At 49.0% G+C, this 18,459-nt stretch overlaps 1 protein-coding gene across 13 annotated transcripts; it reads right to left on the reverse strand.

The window, feature by feature from the left end:
- Window positions 1-126: 126 nt before the first annotated feature.
- Window positions 127-17,400, reverse strand: RBM23 (RNA binding motif protein 23; the record flags this gene model as incomplete). 13 transcript variants are annotated; one of them, XM_080979835.1, is made up of 16 exons in its annotated part: window positions 17,230-17,399; window positions 12,354-12,482; window positions 12,148-12,228; window positions 10,387-10,434; window positions 10,188-10,258; window positions 10,052-10,102; window positions 9,330-9,509; window positions 8,419-8,472; window positions 7,413-7,530; window positions 5,883-6,035; window positions 5,262-5,399; window positions 5,088-5,153; window positions 4,796-5,003; window positions 2,773-2,871; window positions 1,655-1,739; window positions 127-1,042 (listed from the first exon to the last, which is right to left on the reverse strand). In XM_080979835.1, exons 2-16 carry the CDS (start codon window positions 12,387-12,389, stop codon window positions 1,039-1,041), a joined length of 1,392 nt encoding a protein of 463 aa, XP_080835961.1. In that variant the 5' UTR covers window positions 12,390-12,482; window positions 17,230-17,399. The 13 variants fall into 13 exon arrangements, with proteins under 13 accessions (XP_080835961.1, XP_080835953.1, XP_080835958.1 ...); XM_080979827.1 differs by having other exon boundaries at window positions 2,773-2,874; window positions 17,230-17,398; XM_080979832.1 differs by having other exon boundaries at window positions 2,773-2,874; window positions 17,226-17,398.
- Between the last annotated feature and the right edge of the window lie 1,059 nt (window positions 17,401-18,459).

Here is an 18,459-nt window from a genome sequence, read left to right on the forward strand (position 1 = left end):
CTTTCATCCCCATATTTCAGCCTCAACCTGCAGATGTGCATCACCTCTGCCCCTCAATTCCAGGAGTAGAAGCAACCTCACCTCTTGCTGCCCTTTTACTGCCACAAAATGAAAAACACACCTAGCTACATTTGGTGACTTTTTATTATTCATTTATAAGCAAAAAAGAGAAAAAAAGAGAAAAAAATTAAAAGAGACAGATAAAAAGAAAACCAAAATACACCTTCAAATTTGGGGATGGAGGGGGAAGGGGAAAGATGTGATCCAAGGGACTCGTTTGAGGGAAGGTGCGGCAGAAAATGGGAACACCAAGAAGAGGATACAGACCCAAGTAAAAGGAGGGGTGAGGGAAAGGAAAGGGAGGAACGGGACGACATCCCCACACTATAGGCAACCTCAGAGAGATTGAGAGGGGATTACAAAACACTGCTTGGGAAGGAGGGGGGGATATCCCCTCGGGGCCAGGCCTCCCACCCAAATGCTGGTTCTCGACTCTCCCCATTTCCTCCCTCTCTGCTATGTACAAGACACACGCGCACACCCATCTGCAAGGAGCTCAATTCATGAAGCCGTCCAGCAAAGACCCACAACACACCACTGGAGAGCAGAGGGTGGGAAAGAGGAATGGCAAATGTACACCCTGGCACTGCAAGCCCCGCAGGGCCTCTGCCAGGAGGCGGCAAAAAACAAGAAGAGATGCTGAGAGCCCACGTCTGTGGGGGAAACGGGTCCCTGGTCCTCTTGAGGGTCCCATGCAGGGGATTTATCGCAACCCCGCCCCCCCACATCCGATTATGATTCCAGAATCAAGGGGAAGAACACCAACCCCCTCCCACCGCCAGGCTCCTGGTGGGAAGGGAATCGGAGTAAAATCAGTTCGCATTGAGAAGGGGCCCCGAGGAGGACGGGGTGTTCCTTCAGAGTCCATCCCGCTCTGCCTTGCATTCAATGAGGGCGGTGATGTGGTGATGATGTGGAGATGATCATTCCCCTCCTGGCTCCGTGGGAGAGGGAGGGCAGGGGGGGAACCGGGTTGAGTTACCTGGGGGGAGAGAGAGAGATACATGGATTAGGAAGGTACAGTATAATCCCTCTCCGTCCAGCATCCAATTGCACAGATTTCATGCACGCAACCAACATAAAATACTGAGGGCAGATGAGGCCTTTGTGTGTCGGTTTCTAAAAGTAGAATTTTCTGAGCCACAAGGTTGCAGACAAAAAAAAAGAAAAGAAAAGAAAAGGCTGGAAAACCATTTCTGGCAAACCACCTCTCTCTTTCCACCTCACTTTGCCACATAGGTTTCATGCCAAAATATTGCAGCTCAGAAAAATCACACAGAAGTTGTTTGATGTGAAAACTAAGTATATCCTGAGGAGAACTGTCAAGACACTGGTGGGCATCCTGGCATCTGTGAGTAGCAAGTTTAGAAGTGAGGGGGACTCAGGGATAAGGGAGGAAGGGAGCTGCCTGGCAGTGCATTTTGGGAATGCGGGAGAACACTAGGCCAGGACGACTCCATTTCCACACACCAATTTAAGAGAGTATCAGCCCAATCTAGCTGAGGGAAATTAAACAGGCACCATTGTATTTCCCGGCACATAGTACACAACCCTTGCCCCCCACCCCACCCATCTCTGTGATTCAGCCACTCACATTGTCTGGGGAGTGAAGAGGCCCGAAAGCTGGAAGCACTGGGAAGCCAATGTCTGTGAAGCCAGGTTCAGTGCTGGGCTGAGAGCTAGAAGTGGAGAAGGACAGAGGAAAACAATAAGAGATATATTTTTTTAAGGAAGCAATTCCCAAACAAGACAGTGGTAAAACAGGTTCATGCCTTAGGGAGCTACTCAAGCTTCTTAGCTGAGACCTATGTAAGCAGGCTGGGCAAATGTCTGGTTGGATTAAGGCCAGGGTAGCCTTCCCTTGGATCTGGGTGGTGCTGTGGGTTAAACCACAGAGCCTAGGACTTGCTGATCAGAAGGTTGGCAGTTTGAATCCCCGCAATGGGGTGAGCTCCCATTGCTTGGTCCCTGCTCCTGCCCACCTAGCAGTTCGAAAGCACATCAAGGTCCAAGTAGATAAATAGGTACCGCTCCAGCAGGAAGGTAAATGGTGTTTCCATGTGCTGCTCTGGTTTGCCAGAAGCGGCTTAGTCATGCTGGCCACATGACCTGGAAGCTGTACGCTGGCTCCCTCGGCCAATAAAGCGAGATGAGCGCCACAACCCCAGAGTCGGCCACGACTGGACCTAATGGTCAGGGGTCCCTTTACCTTTTAGCCTTCCCTTACTGGGTGCCCTCAAGAGATTGGACTACAAATTCCCATCAGCCCCAGACAGCATCGTCAATATTAGGCGGTGATGGGAGTTTATGGTTCAAAAATATCTGAAGAGCACCAAGTTAGGAAAACTTGATCCACTGGAGAATAGCAGAATGCATGCCTTGAACGCAGAGTGACCCGTATTTCCGTAATCTGCAGCATCTCCAGTTTAGAGAAGCTCATGTAGCAGAGGTAGAAAGGACCTATCCCCAAGACCGTGGAGAACGCTGCCAGTCAGAGCAGACAAATGGGGCCAAATCTTGCTCAGTATAAAGAGGTATCTCCAGACACAATTCCCAGGAGTGTACAACAACGGTCAGGGGTCTGTCTCCTTGCTAAAGATGCTTTATTAAAGATTGTGGCTGGACCTCATGTCTCTCAAGGTTCTCATCAGGGTCACCTCCCCCACCCCCAGACAAGCCCATCCAATGGATCACACACATTCCCCACCTTACCTGTCAGGGCAGCTGGGTTCAGTGCTCCCAGGGGTATCGCTCCGTTGAGCTGCAGGGCCGCCTGAGCCGCGGCTGTAGTTGACAAGGGGATCCCGGAACCTGCTGAAAGGGGAGAAGACCCAAAGGGGAGACTCAGCCACAGACACGTTTTCATCCAACAAGCATTTCCTTAGCAGAAGGCGTTAAGTGATTTAACAACTCTTTGCCCTAGGCTGCTGCCTGAGCCACAAGTATATTGGGACGTGAATGAGGACCCTTTCAAAATTTTCCCCTGCACTCCCCGCAAACCCAGTCTGAGGTTGGTGATAGGCACTTTTCGGTGCACAGAAGCTCCCTCCAATCTCCACCCCTCAACTGCAGATGGCCACACAAACTCTCCGAAGCAACTGAAGGATTCCAAGGGGATCTCTCATTTAGGATGACTAAATGCTCAAAAACAGTAAAAGCTGTTATGATGAATCCAATGAACTTTTTTTGCTCTCCTTCCCACAAAACGGTCAACTGTAATCTTTTCGGACAATTCTGCAGGAACCGCAACTGTCCTCTTAGTGTCTCCTCTCCCCATCATATTATTCTGATTTCCTTCCCAGCATATCACGAAGGCCGAGAGAGGACAGCACCCTCTAATAATTTATCCTCGCAATCTTATGAGGCAGGCTATCTGGAGATCATAGCAGAGAGCATTGAGCTCTGTAAAAAGCCAGACTCCTGTCATGTTGAACAGAGGGGCCTGGGGAAGAAGGGAAGCAGGCCCTACTCTGCAGCCAAAGGGAGGCACAGTGTTCCTGCTTCTGCCACACTAACTCTTTCCTCCATGAGAACAGAAGATGAAGTACATCAAAGGGTTCTAATTTAGAAGGAGCTGTTATGTGCTGACAGAGACAGAGGAAGGGATACAGATTTATTCCATCCCCTCTAATAGAACCAATGCAAGAAAAGGTGTAATTAGCCAACAGGTGTGGGTGGGGCTGAAGTTCTCTATACCTGAACTAGGGGGCAACCTACTTCTTCTTCTCCTTGCCCACTACCATAACTGTTAATAACGAAAATATAGAAGAGAGGCTGGAGTATTGTGATTTCCTCATCCCTCCACCCCACCCTCACCCTGGGTGTGCATAACCTCCGGCTTCATTAAGAGTTCTGGAGAACTTGGAAGGTTGCTCAATGTTTTGTGACATTTCAGTTGGTCATAATACAAGTACTATTATTCTTGTTTTCTATACCACCCTTCATTCGAAGATCAGAGAGCAGTTCACAATAAAAAAACACCAAAATATATAACATAACACCAAAAAAAACAATACACCACCCACCCGCACAATTAAATTCGACAAAGGCCAATAGAAAAGGAACCTTTTCATCTGGCATCTAAAGATACCCAGTGAAGCTGCCAGGTGAGCCTCCCTGGGGAGAGCATTCTGTAAGTGGGGAGCCACTGCAGAAAAGGCCCGTTTGTGTGTTGGCACCTTCTGGACCTCTTGTGGAAGAGGCACACAAAGGGCCTCAGATGGTGATCGCAGGGTCCGGGTTCATATATGGAGAGGCAGTCCTTGAGGTACTGCGGTCCTGAGTATTGCCCAACTACTTGATTTTGGTGTGTTCCCAGTCAAAGAGAGTTCAAAGGTTTTAAGACCAAAATGGCCTGGGAAGGGGATATCTGAAGGACCGTCTTCTACTGTACAGTCCTTTGAAAACAGAGATCTAGAGGTCCTATTTGCAAGGTACACCCCTAGAGGCAACTAGGCAGATATCTACTAGAAGCAGGTGCCTTCCTGGTGGCACCCGTTCCCTTCTGTAAAATTTCCTTCCCATCAAATCAACACCCTCAATTGTAGTACCAAGCTTTTAAAGACTGCTGCTCTCCAGACATCGGTCTTCTTGTCTCCAGCCTGTTTTAATATTGCTTTTATTGCTCCCTGCGTGGCGTATCACTTCTTAATAAACAAATCAGTTTGTTTCCATGATTCATGTGAAGAAATCTCTCCCAGTTTCCTCGTTGCTCAATTCCTACCAGGAAACTCACCTTCTGCCAGTTTGGCCATGAGCTGGAGCTGGGAGCCAGTGGTGCTGAGATTAAGGGCCGACCGCTCGGGCTCATCACCATCCGGGAAGGTGATGTCGGTGGTGCCGTCCAGCCGCTCAGTGACCTGCCCCACCCGCATGGGTCGGCCGGCCAGCTCAAAACCATTCAGCTGCTCCAGCGCACGCCGGGCACACTCAGCCTCTGCAAACTGACAGGGGAAGAAAGTGCTTTAAAAGGGAAGTATCTGAGGCCCCCCACCCACCTTCAAAGCCAGGTGAGAAGAGATACATACCGTGATGAAGCCATAGCCCTTGGACTGCCCGGTATCCTGGTCACGCATCAGCACAATGCTGTCAATCTGCACGCAGGACGAAAAAGCCACAAATCAGAACTCCGTGAGCCCCCACCACGCTCCGCCCACTCGCTCCTCCAGCCCTCCCACCTCACCCCAGTTACGGCCTCCTACCTTGCCAAAGGGCTCAAAGATCCCACGCAGCATCTCTTTGGTGATGTTGCAGTGAAGGGAGCCAACGTAGAGCCGCATGGGCCCCCCACTGCCTTTCTGAAGGTTGTTAGCCATGGCTGCCAGCCGGTTCTTCTCTGCCTAAGGGCAGGGAAAACCAGGCAGGATTAGAAACAGCCGCAAGTATTAGGCATTATTTTTTAAAAAATCAAATCAAAAATCAAATGTTTTTTGCAAACATTTGTTCCCACAACAGGGCTCGCAATATTAAAAACAGTAACAGTGTTAAAAAGTTGAGAGCCGGGTATGAGTCTTACCCAACTGTAAGCAGCTCCTCATCCCCTGGTCTTTGGGCTGCACAAACATGCCCAAAAGAGTATCTTACTAACTCTGGGCTTGGGCTTTAAGAACTTCCATCCCTTTCCTTAAAAACCCAACCCTGCCAGTTCCTCCCAACGCCCCTTTGCTTCACCTCTCTGCACCACCTCTACTCCATTTTCTGCCGTTAACTTGTTCACCGGGTCACACACCCCTACCCCAATCCACACCCCTCCTTCTCTTTCTCAGGCCACACATACAAAGTTTCTTTACCCACCCCCCTCCCACCTCAAACATGTCTCGCACCTGGGAGGCCTGGACAATGATGGGCACCCCGAGGAGGCGCTGCCCTGTCAGCCCAATGGCCAACGGTACCGACTGGATCTCACAGAACTCCACGTAGGCAATGCCCTTGGAGCGGCGGGAGTTTCGGTCGGAGATGATCCGCACATCGCGCACCTGCTCGGAGGTACAAGGGGAAGCAAGTGAGAGACTGAACGGCTGCAGGGGGGGCCACTAGGGGCGCATTGGAAGATGGCCGACAATACCATCTCTCCGACCCACACGGGGTAATTAAGAGGCTGTTATGGGAGTAGGCAGCCTCCCTTGTTGCCCCATGGGAATGGGGAACACTGCCCTTGCCTGCTGTGCCCATAAATCAAGCCCAAAATCCAAAGAAGGGGGTGAGGGCACTAGGCAGAATGCCCCCGTGTGGACCTCGGCTCTCCTGGACGCTGTCTCTGATCGCGCACTAGTTGCAGCAATTTGGAATAATTAATTACAAAAGAAGCAAATGCACATATTTCAAGTGAGGAAGGGGAGTGAAGTCTGCTAATTTAAGTGACCTCTGCGAAAGAAGACGACGGGTTGGAGAAACAGGAATATTTTATGATGAAGATACACCAAAGGCTGGGTATGTCGGCAACGGGACTGAATGGGGGGGGGGAGAAACCTTTTTTACTTTCCTTTTATGTGATTTACTAAGAACCCCTCCTCATTAGAACCGTCGGTTGAACTGACCCAAGCAGGATGATTAAGGTCTGTGTGGAGATAAACTTTAACCAAAAGTATGCTTTATGGAGATCGAGAAGCAATAAGAGCTTTTGGAATGGCGCAGCAATTAATTCAGAGTCGCCATCTTGCCAAAGGATTTATAGCCGGGAGGAGGAACGGACTTGTTTTCAGACTGCATTCCTGGTGAATCTCCTCAGAGGTTTTGAGAAAGGAGGCAGATTGGTGAAGATTAATGACACTAGACTATTTTGATGTATGGAAGTGATGTTATATGGAAAACGTCTGGATATGGCTACTGGATAAAAAAAATAATATCCACGCAGAATTACAAACTGTTTTAACCAGCTTGTGGAACTATCAGAGGTCACAAAGAGAAAGGAAACATATATGAAAATAACAACAAGAGATGTGGAAAAACAATAAGAAAGGACTGGACCGTACTGTGAACATCATATGGTTAGATTTGTGGACATTAAAACAGCAGCAAGAAGCAAGAAGTTGATTGGATCCCCTTCGGAACTTGAAATATGGGTACCCCCAACAAAAATTTAAAATTTGGCTGTGTAATTTGGAATTTATGCAATTTGGTTTGATTTGATTGGTCGGTTAATAAAAAATTATTCTCAAAAAGAGAGGCTGAACGGCTGCAGGAAGCCCATAGAAGTGCAGCTGAGGATGACTAAAAGGTGTTTCTGGCTGAGATCACTGGGTACCATACAGAACACAGAGGGAACTGTGGGTTTCAAGTCTGCACTTGAAGGGTGGGGGGAGAAATAAGCAAATGTCAAAGCCCAATGGAGGGACGGAGGGGAAATGGCCAACCTTGCCGACAGCAGAGAAAAAGTCCTCAAGGTCACGTGGGCGAATGCGGGCAGCCAGCTGCATGCAGAAGACAGTGCGAGCATCACGCTCCTCTGGGCTCAAGCTGCCCAAGGGCTCCCTGTGGGAGAAAAGCAGAAGTTGCCAAGGAGGTTCAAACCTGGGAGGAGGAACTCAACAAGCCTAATTGGTTCTGGGGGACAAGGGGTGGGCAGCTGTGGGGGACTCCCTGGTCCTGATTGGGTAACTGTGCCCCTGAAGGACCAGGAGCAGAGCCTGGGGGTCATTTTGGACTCACAGTTGTCCACGGAGGTGCAGGTTAATTCTGCATGCAAGGCAACTGTCTACCAGCTCCATCTGGTACACTGGCTGAGACCCTACCTGCCTGTGCCCTGTTTTGCCAGAGTGGTGCATGGTCTAGTTGACTACTGCAATGCGCTCTACATGGGGCTACCTTCGAAGGTGACTGGGAAACTACAACTAATCCAGAATGTAGCAGCTAGACTGGTCACTGCAAGCAGCCGCCGGGACCGTATAACACCAGCCCTAGAGGATCGACATTGGCTCCCAGTACATTTCCAAGCCCAATTCAAAGTGCTGGTGCTGACCTTCAAAGCCCTTAATGGCCTCAGCCCTCTATACCTAAAGGAACGTCTCTATCCCATTGTTCAGCCTGAACACTGAGATCCAGCACTGAGGGCCTTCTGGCGGAAGTGAGCTTACAAGGAACAAGGCAGAGCACCCACTTGGTAGTGGCACCCCCCCTGTGGAATACCCTCCCATCAGATGTCAAACAGATAAACAACTTTTTTACTTTTAGAAGACATCTGTATAGGGACGTTTTTAACATCTGATGTTTTGTTGTGTTTTTATATTTTGCTGTAAGGTGCCCAGAGGGGCTGGGGCAACCCAGTCAGATTGGTGGCATTATAAAAAATAAAATTATTATCATTATTATTAATGTGGCCCAAGAACCACTACCCAGCCCTCCCCAGTCACAAACACTCACCGGAGGGGGCTTTTCTCTCTGTACAAGGGACTCTTGCTGTGCCCAAACCGACGCCTGCAAGGAAAGGGAATGGGACAGAATGCAAGATGGTCTAGTTCAACCACGAGAGCATAAACAGAGCAACCACTGTCCAAATACACAAACTGCCAACTCCTTTCTCATTTGCTTGAGATCAAAGCCAAGAGAAAACATCCCAAGGCAAGTGACAGCCTGGCTATCAAAGGAGAGGTTACTATCTGCTGCCATATATTACCCACTCCCCAATACTGTTGCTTCCTTCTTAGCTCTTTCACCTGAAACACCTTCCAGGGCAGGGTTCAGATAGGAAGCAGGAATCCTTTACTGTTTATATACAGATTGTTTAGCCAGTGTGGGGAACCTTTGGCCGTCCGGGTGCTGCTGAACTACAACCCTCCTCAGCCCCAGCAATAACGACAAAGGGTCAAGGATCATCCGGGCTGTGGTTAAGCAAACACTTGGAAGGCCAAAGGTTGATACGTACATTGATTATTGTACATATCATTTGTATTGTACGATACATTTGCATTTTTGTGTATCGTCAGCCACTTTGGGCTTCCAGTTTGAAATTCATTTTTAAAAAGAGAGACTTGTGCATTAAATGAAATTGGAGGGGGAGGACTGTTTCTGGGATATGCAATGGGTGGAGAAAGCTTCACGCCATGTCATGGAGACGCTGCTGTGGCAGAGCAGGCCGAGGATTTGGGAGAGATGGAAAGGAGGCTGAGGGAGAAGCTCAGAGGGACATGGTCCACTGCTATGACATGGGCATTAACTCAGCCTCTCGAGCCATCCCTGTTGCTGACACAGCAAAGACGAATTATTTCCTCTCTTTGCATTAAACCTTTGATCACCCGGGGCTTTTGTGATAGGTCTGTGGCAGTGTCCCTTACCCAGGGGGTGGGGGGCTCCGGTAGCGCACTCTCTCGTCCCGCCGGCGCTCTCTGCTGCGAGACCGGCTGCCCCGCCTGCGGTCCCGGCTGCGGCTCCGGTGGCGGCTTCTGCTCCGGTGGCGGCTCCGGCGATCTCTGCTGCGGCTGCGCCTGCGGTGGCGGTCTCGGTCCCGACTGCGGCTAGAAGAGGCGTGAAGAACGAGAAAGGATTATGAAGCGTGGCAGCCTCCCCCAAACTGTCCTCGTTGCACCTCCTACCTCAGGACAGGGAACTAAGCGAGCTGGGCGATACCAGGCCCTCCTTTCACCCCACGGTCACGACACATTTAAAGTACGTTCAGAATCCTGGAAACTGCAGTCCTGCCCCCCGCCCCCAGCGCTCCAACTGTCAGGACCCTTCCCCCGGGAAGTCTGCAGGGAAAGTCTGCGGAATGCACTTTAAATGTATGGCGTGGATCTGCCCAAAGATACTGGATGAAATGCATGCATGCAGCTAAAATCCAACCATCCTGGCCCAAATCCTCCAATTTCTGGGAAGCATGCAAGGGGAAGTGCTCCCCCTCTCACACTCCCTGGAAAAGGAAGGACGGAAGGCAATAAGCTCCTGACAGCTGCATGTTTGCCAACCATGGCAAGTGGGGGTCCTAGACTAGCAACCCACGCAGCTCCTTGCTCACTGCTCAATCCTCTCTCTGCGCTCGTTGGAGCCCATCCCTACCTACCTATGTCTGTGGTCACGGCTCCTGCTACGACTCTTGCTCCTCTTCTTTTTGCTGCAATCGGGAAGGAAGGAAGGTGAGAGATGCGCAGGAAAGAGGGAGGGGAGAAGGAAACGCCAGAGGAAGCAGACCAACTCACCTGCTGCTTTCCCCGCTGCTGCTGGGGGCGCTTTCTTTCTTTGCGTCCTTTGCTTGCTCCTCCTGAGGCGGCTGGAAAAAAGGGTCGGAAGACAGAAGAGAGGGGGGTAATATGCAGCCCCTGCTCCTCCCTCGTATGCCTTGTAGCCCAGCCCCACTCTGCCCTCCCCCAGCTGCTCCCGACCGCTTTCATACATTACCTGTGCTGTGGGGGGATCAGCTGGTGGCTTTGAGGGTCCTGGCTGGGCCTGGAGCAAACACAGGAGGGATGGGCCCAGCAGGGAAGGGTCACTGAGACACACAGGGAGAGGGGGGCATACACACACACTCCACCATTCCTCACCCCACTCAAACCAAGAAAACAACAACAACCCAAAACACGTTTCTTCCCATATATCTAGCACAGAGCAGCACATCTGAGGGACCTGGGAGAATCACTGGCAGTACGTCCAAGCTCATTAATTATACAAGGCATGGGAGGGGGGGACCCAGAACCCCAACACTTACAATTAAAGCAGCTGCACCCTCCCGTTCCTTGGAGGGTGCAGCTGCTTTAAGATACTACGCTTTTAATGTTTTGTCTTTTGTAAAAATTAGGAGCACAGCTGCAAGAACAACTGAGTACTTAAGCTGCCTCAGCAGACTGGGACATAAGAGCAAAGCACACACATGCACCCCAATATAGGCCTGTCCCCCACCAAATGCTGGGAGGGGGACCTCCAGGGCTCTTTGGCAGGGAGATAAGCCACTTTTGAAGTTTGAACACCAAAGAGTTTTTATTAGGAAAGTTAGAATTATTAGCTTTTCATATCTAGCATGTACCAAAACTGCCCCTGCCCATCATTCTACTACCAGGAATTGTTTCCTTTAAAAATATCACAATATACTGTTCAGCGCAGAATTGTCGTGTAAGTACTTGATATTCAGCAACTCAACTTTCAAGGGGGTTTCCCTCTGCTTAAAGAAGGGTCAAATCTGCTTGCCTTACACCCACTTTGAAACTGGTGCAGGATTTGCTTCCCTGAGAACCCCAACTTCTACTGTAAAGAAAAAAAATGTTTCACCCACTGTTTAGCCTACCCAAAATACCAGTGATATTAAACTGAGTTCTCTCCTATTGCCAAAACCCACTCCAGGAACATTTACCTGGCAAGCATTCAGTTTCCAGGGGGGGACCGGGACCGGGGACCTGCAGTCGGAATCATCAACAACAAAATTCCTTGATTTAATTAACACAGAATTTGTTGTTTTCGAGCTAATAACTGCATGAGCCAAGACTCTGCATGGGATGCTGTTGTTCTGGTCACAACAGCAGGTGGGGCGAAGTGCCACATGCAACCAATGCTTAGGAAGAGATAAACGCCAAAATCGTGGCCAGATTCGCACCCACTGATTTCTAATGGGAGCTGCTTCTAAACAAGTGCATTCCGGAACTACCTTAAACAAATAAAGGCCAGGGGGAAAACAGCATGTTGCACAAATGCACATAGCTTTCTTTGGAATGTGTTATTCTGCTGCAAAGTTTGGGTGCTCTTTGGCAGGGATGGAGAGGACAAGTGGTCTAACGCTTATAAAAGAGAAGGAACGTTTTTATTTTATTTTCTAGACCCCAGGCAGTATGGTGACTGAATTGTGGCAAGCAACTGGCAACCCCTGATCCAATAAGCTTGTCTCTGAATTAACATGATTTCACATCTTTAGTGGCCTGCATCTATATGCAAGCCAATAACCAATTTCTTTGGTGGCCTTACATTAACAATGGAAACAATAAAATGCAGCTACGTAAGCTAGAAACATTACTTTTTTTTATAAAAAAAACAAAGTTGAGGCCCTCAGGGAAGGGAGCTACACAAGGGACTGCATTAGGCACCACACTGCAATCTTGGTAGCATGGCTAAGAACCCCCTTTTTTCACAGGTTGGGCATGCTGCTGCTGCTGCTTTCAAGAACTCACTCCTTACCTCCTCTTTCTTGTACGGGGCCTCCAACATGGCCTCTATCACGATATCAAAGTCATCCGAGGCCATGCCGTCCTCTTGGCTCTGCAAGTAGGAAGAGAGAGGGAGAGAGAGAGAGAGGAAGGGTTAAACGCAGAGTTCCCTGCACTGGAACCCCACAACACTACCTTCCCGAAGAACAAGAGAAGGGGGTGAGGGTGGGTACTCACTGGGTCCTGGGATGGATTGGGGAACGCCGGATCCATGGCTGGCCCAAACGGGTGGGCTCCCCACCACCCCGAGACACAGGAGCTGCTAGTGGAGAAGGGCTTCTAGCAGGCAAAGAATTCGATCACAGCCTGGAGAAGATGGAGGCATGAGTGAAATTGAGAAGTGGGCTACGCAGGGGTGGGCAGGGAGGACCATGCATGTTGCTTGGATACGCCAGAGTTCTAGAATCTACAGATCTGTAAAACCAACTGGAGCCCACCATGTGACCACTGGGATTCTGGAATGCCAAGACAAACGTGAAAGAGCATCTCAGGTTGCCTGCCCGCCTCCCATGCAAACGATCCCTCTCCTCTAGTAACCTGCCCCTGCCTCCTTTTCTAATCTAGAATGATCTCAATCCACCCAGTAAATTCCTTCATGGGAACCTGCACTCCACACTCCTTCCACAGACCTCACACTGCAAAACATCCCCCAGGAGAGTAAAAAATAAAAACACCCCACTTCTCCATCTGGGTAAAGGGGTGCCTGTCAGATACACCTGCAAAATACTGGCTGCAACATTTTTGCTTTAGAATGAGGTGGGCAGGAGTGGATGTGGGGAAATAATTATTATGTGACATATTTTAATAAAATCGAAGTTTGGGCACAGAAACCGGTAACGTTTTTAGAGGGGGAGCAGAGAAAGGACATAGAGGAACTGTGTATTGGCAACCTTTGTAAATGAGGATCTGTATTTTCACTCTAGAAAACCAGAGATCTTTACTAACACCTCATAATCCCAAATATCTCTACTCTGAACTGCCTTGCACTTATTTCTACAGGACTTTGCATAGGATGGAGCAGTTAAGTCTTTAGCAAACAGGAGAGCTGTTGTTTTCTCTGTAGCCATGAAGTCTTCACAGGCAATATCAGATTTTACATGAAAATGGTGAGATTCTTGTCATACCATTGTAGCAGTACTGAATTTTAGGCACACACCACACTGCCAAAACACATTGTTCTTCAAACCTTTTAAACTCTCATATTCTTCTAAGTTTACTCTACGTACCTGAGCTAGGAAGTTACTATGCAGAAACCTTGCACACTTTTGTACGTATACTGTGAGTGTAAGGATCTGAGCACTGGGGCACTAATCCAACACTAGCAGTAGAAGAACCAGAAGTGGGCATCTCTTATCCCCTCCTACAGCCAGTCAGTCATTCAGAGAAGAAGGAAGAGCTACTTGATCAGAAACTCTAGTCTGTTCCCTTCCTCTTTGCTGCTTTCACTGTTAGCAAAGTAGATTGGGTTGTTGCAAACTTCTGTTGACAGGAGGAAAGCATATCTAGCTCTGTCTGTTGCAGGATCCACTGCCCTAAGAGTGCCCCACAGTAGATTCACACAACTGACAGTAACCCTAAGGCTAAGAAAAACCTGTAATTTTGGGATGCATGGAATTCATGTAGTTTGTGTATTGTCAAATACCTCATGAATAGTGAGTCTGTAAACATGCAATAATTTATGAGGGGCTTCCTCTGAAATTCCTAAGTAGGAAAGAACCTTCATGTAGCTTTCCAACAGTGAAAAGACTATCACAACTTTGTTTTAAATTTTAAGTTGATTCAAAGTTTCTAGTCCTTGTTGTTTCGTTCAAACAATTAGTTTTGTCACCGCTGTAGAATTCTCCGCACCTTTGCCCTGGAGTTTTTTGGACTTTAACTCTTCCATAGAAAGAGAACCTTGCTCTAGAATAGTAGCTGATCATTTACTGGGATACAGAGGCAAAATTTTCCCACCTTCCAGTGATTTACTCAGGCAGAAAGATAATACAGAAAGATAATTATCCACTAGATAATACAGTACAATTACCGGTAATTTTTTCATTTCTCTCGATAAATGCCTAAGCTTTATTACAACAGTGACAGCTTTTAAAGGGCACACAGTCTACTGAAGACTCAGAAGCTAAAAATGGACTTCAGAAGTATTCCCAATGGCCATGCATGGCCTAGAAAACTCCATAACTCCTATAGGCTACCAAACACAGCCTAGATTCTGGGTTGGGTGGTGGTGGTCTTTCTTGGGGTTTTTTAAGCTTAAATATTCTGGTGAAGCCTAAAAAGTGCCCCCAACAGACCATGCATATTCACATGCAGATATCTGCCTAAGCTTGGGGTTTCCTTGGAATCTGGAATGTGTCCAACCTTAGTTAACATCTCTCATGGTGTACAGCTGCATTCAGTTGTGACAACATGCATGGGCTTCTTATGTTAACAGACAAAAGATGCAGAGGAGCTGCTCTTCCAGTCACTTGCAGATGTTTTCTGGAGTATCCAGAGTTGCCCAGCTCTAGTCTTCATGGTACAGTAGAAGCTATTATGTTTCCATCATGAGGAATTTAACCACGCCAAAGAAAGCTAGCAGAGAGAAGCTAGAACATAGGATCTAAACCACCCTGATAAAGAACTTGCTTGGATCTCAGGCTTTTCAAATCTTTGTATCCCCTAAAACAGAAGCAGCCAATGTGGTGCCCTCCAACCCCCACCACCCCACACCCCTAATGTGAGCTGGCAGTCCAACATCCGATGGAAGGTGCCAATAGTGACTACCCTTGCCCTAAAGCAGCCCTTCTCAACGTTGGGTCCCCAGATGTTTTTGGCCTACAACTCCCATCATCCCTGACCACTGGTCCTGTGAGCTAGGGATCATGGGAGTTGTAGGCTAAAACATCTGGGGACCCAAGATTGAGAAAGGCTGCCCTAAAGCATCAAAATGATAAAACGTCTATCAAGATCGTCAAGCCTCAAATTTAAGGATTCACTATGTAGAACCTGCTTGCTCCCTACTCTCCCCCATTCCAGCCTTTAATTACTGCTCAGGTTTTATTACAGTGTGCAACTTTTCCATCATGAAATCTATGACCAGCTTGATATACATACCTGTAGCTCCAGACACCCACTAGTCTAAGGCAGTTGTGGGGAGCCTTTGGGCCTCCAGCGCTGGTTGGACTCCAACTCCCATCAGCCACTGACAACAAGGCCAGTAAGTGAGAGGTGATGTGAGTTGTAGTCCAGCAATATCTGGACAGCCACAAGCTCCCCACCCCTGTTCTATTCATGTCAGATATAGGTGAGGTGCCCTATGGCCACAAGACAAGTCCTCTTTAATACCAAAACAAACAAAACATGCAACTCCAACTCCATCATTTGTTTACTAGCCTTTGGTCAAGGAGCTCACACATGCATTCCAGAAGACCAACTCACAGCCTGCTCCAGCTGAACTATTCCCTCTCCACCACAGGGCTACCTACAACCAACTGCTCTGTGGGAAGGATTCTCGGCAGACAAAAACCACCCCAGAGTCTACTCTGGCTACACTTCCTTCACTCTCCCATAGGGCAATACTACCAACAATGGCTGGATGGGAAGAATTGTGACACTGATGTTTATTATTATTATTATTATTATATGTGGTTGAATGCTTCTTGCAAGTTGCCTTTGAAGAATCGTTATCCTGAAAGGAGGATTTAAGGAAATGAGCAGAAGCCACCATATTCTCAGGGGTAGTCTCCAAATGTTCTTATACTGTACTAGAATTCCCATCTCCCCTGACTATTGGGCGTGTTGTATTCCAAGATGAGGAAAGCACCACGTTGCCTACCCCTAGCATTAAATAAACCCTTATTTTGACTTTTCCTAATATAACTCAGTAGCTTTCCAAACTTCAATCTAGCGGAATCTAGAGACAGACAAGAATGGTTCACAACGTTTCAAAGTTTTCCCCTAAACAATATCCCTAGAGAATTCCACTCCAGCAGGCTCTTCTTCAACTCCCTGCCTACCCCAAATAATCTACTGAACTTTGAAATATTAGATTCCCACAGATCACTCAATACCTGTTCTGCCTTCAACTCGACTGTCAAAGTTACCCATACTTCAGAGTTGATAAGGTTGGCAAACCACAAGAAAAACAGCATTTCTTGTGCTTCAGGGACTGCAATACCATGCATGCTAACCTGAACACAACAGCATATACTTTTTAGGAAAGATACACAGGTCTATACTAGATCTGCAGTCTAACAGGGAACCCAACAGGCTGCAATCATGTACTTGCAACATCAGAACCTCACAGCATCCATATCTATGTATATTCACAACCCACTTTTCCACCAAAGTCTTCAAAGGGCCTCTTCACGTTTACCGAAGTACAATGGATACACCACAACAGACACCTCCCCCACTCCAAAGTGTGGCCTTAAGCTTTCTTATCCCGAGGGAGATTGGCCCTCCTCGAGTCCTAACTCTCTTTAAAAACGGAGTAAGCTATACCACCACTCCAAAAACAAACACCGCCTGCAAGTAGGAAATGAGCCACATACATCTTGAACATTTATGTTGCAAACCGCCCTGCGATTCTTGGATGAAAGGCGGCATATAAATTTAATAAGGATGAGCATACATACATATATAAAACACACCTACCGCCATGTTTAGCACCCCTCCCCCCGCTCTCTTTTAGGCTCAGAGGCACCATCTTGTTACCTGCCTGGAAACCCCCTCCCCCCCCATCGGAAGGAGACCCTGCACCGCCTACCTGGCCTTTCGTCCACCACCTGCCCCCGCCCGCAATGCGGGAGGCGGGTGGGAAGGAAAGCGGGAGGGCAACCCAAGGCCAGGCCACGCCCCCTCCCCAAAGCCCCGCCCTTTGCCTCTCGCGGCGTCTGCGGCCCTTCGGCCCGCGCTCCCGTCTCTTTTTCAGAACGGCGGGGAGCCCTAGAAACCCCTCCCGCTGACGTCACCGCCGCGGCCGTGACGTCACCGCCGCCACTTCTGCCCGTTCGGCGCCTCCGGGCTCTTCCCCCTCCCTCCCCTCAGGCCTTTCTCGAAGTCACTCACCCACCTCCCCCTCCCCTTTGGCCGTTAGACCCCAGAGGTCTCTTTCCGGCCCGGGTCAGCTCCAAAGTCTTTCGCTCTCTCCTCAGACGCGGCCGCAACAAGCAACAGCGGCGATGCTAAGATGGCGGCGAACACTTCTCCCTCCAGAAGCTCCCCCCTCCCTTCTCCTTCGCCTCGCGGAGGCCCCAAAGCGCATGCGCGTGGACTCTAACGCTGTTGATTGGCTAAGAGCGGAGGAGGAGGAGGAAAAAGAGCAAGAAGGGTCGGGGGAATGGGAGGGAGGGTGTCATTACAATCAAGACGGCGATTGGTCGGGCTACGGCACGAAGGCGGGCTTTCAAGCCGTGATCTTGATGCTCACTCGATAATGGCTCAGGAACGTTTGCGGTAATGTTTTCCTTTCGCCCCCGCCCCCGAGTGGAACCAATGGTTGCGAGGCGGAGGTGGGGCGAAGGCGGGATATACTTAAAGGCGATTGGCCAAAACGACGGACGAACTGTGAGGACGACGTCTGATTGGGTAAAAGTGCGGGGAAAAATAAAGTGTATTGTTCTCCATAACAATCAGCATTGGCTGTCATTCCTCGAAGGAGAGGGGGCTCCTCAAGCTATTTAATTTTATGAAAAGCTTAGGAAACGGCACCCAATCGCTTGAGCTGATTGGACGGAGACCTACATGGTGGAAGCGAATCCCTCATTGGCTGCTTCGCGGCGGCGGCAAGGCCTCTTTTCTGGTAGAAGCCAAAAGCCGCTGAGCTCCTGTGAAAAAAGATGGAACGGAGGGGGGGGCTGAGCCGCGCAGTTGCCATGGCAACAGAACCACAGGCCTGCTACGACTCCCGCGGTCCTACGGGCTGCGGTGGAAGCCAATCATCGCCCAGCCCGATCCAAGATGGCTTCCCTCCCCTGGGGCACCTCTCGCTCCACCTTTAAACCGTATAAAGTGGGGGACACGCATAAAATGGGACACCCAAGAGCCGTATTTTGTCACCCCCTTATCTTCCCCGTGAATCCTGCATCAAGCACAAAGGAGCCATTTCCTTTTAAATACCTTTGGGGGCAAAGGGCACACCACCAAATCAGATAAAATGATAATGGCAGCAGTACTTCATATAAGCTGCTCCTGCGGCCAGAGTGTAGCCTTATGAGGCTTTGCCCTCGGGTGGGAAAAAATATTGCGCCCGGGAAAGGGAGATGGGATCACCTTCCTTCAAGAGCACATATCGGATTTAAAC

This window comes from Podarcis pityusensis (genome assembly GCF_964106645.2).
Source record: "Podarcis pityusensis genome assembly, chromosome: 13".
Taxonomy (NCBI): Eukaryota; Metazoa; Chordata; class Lepidosauria; order Squamata; family Lacertidae; genus Podarcis; species Podarcis pityusensis.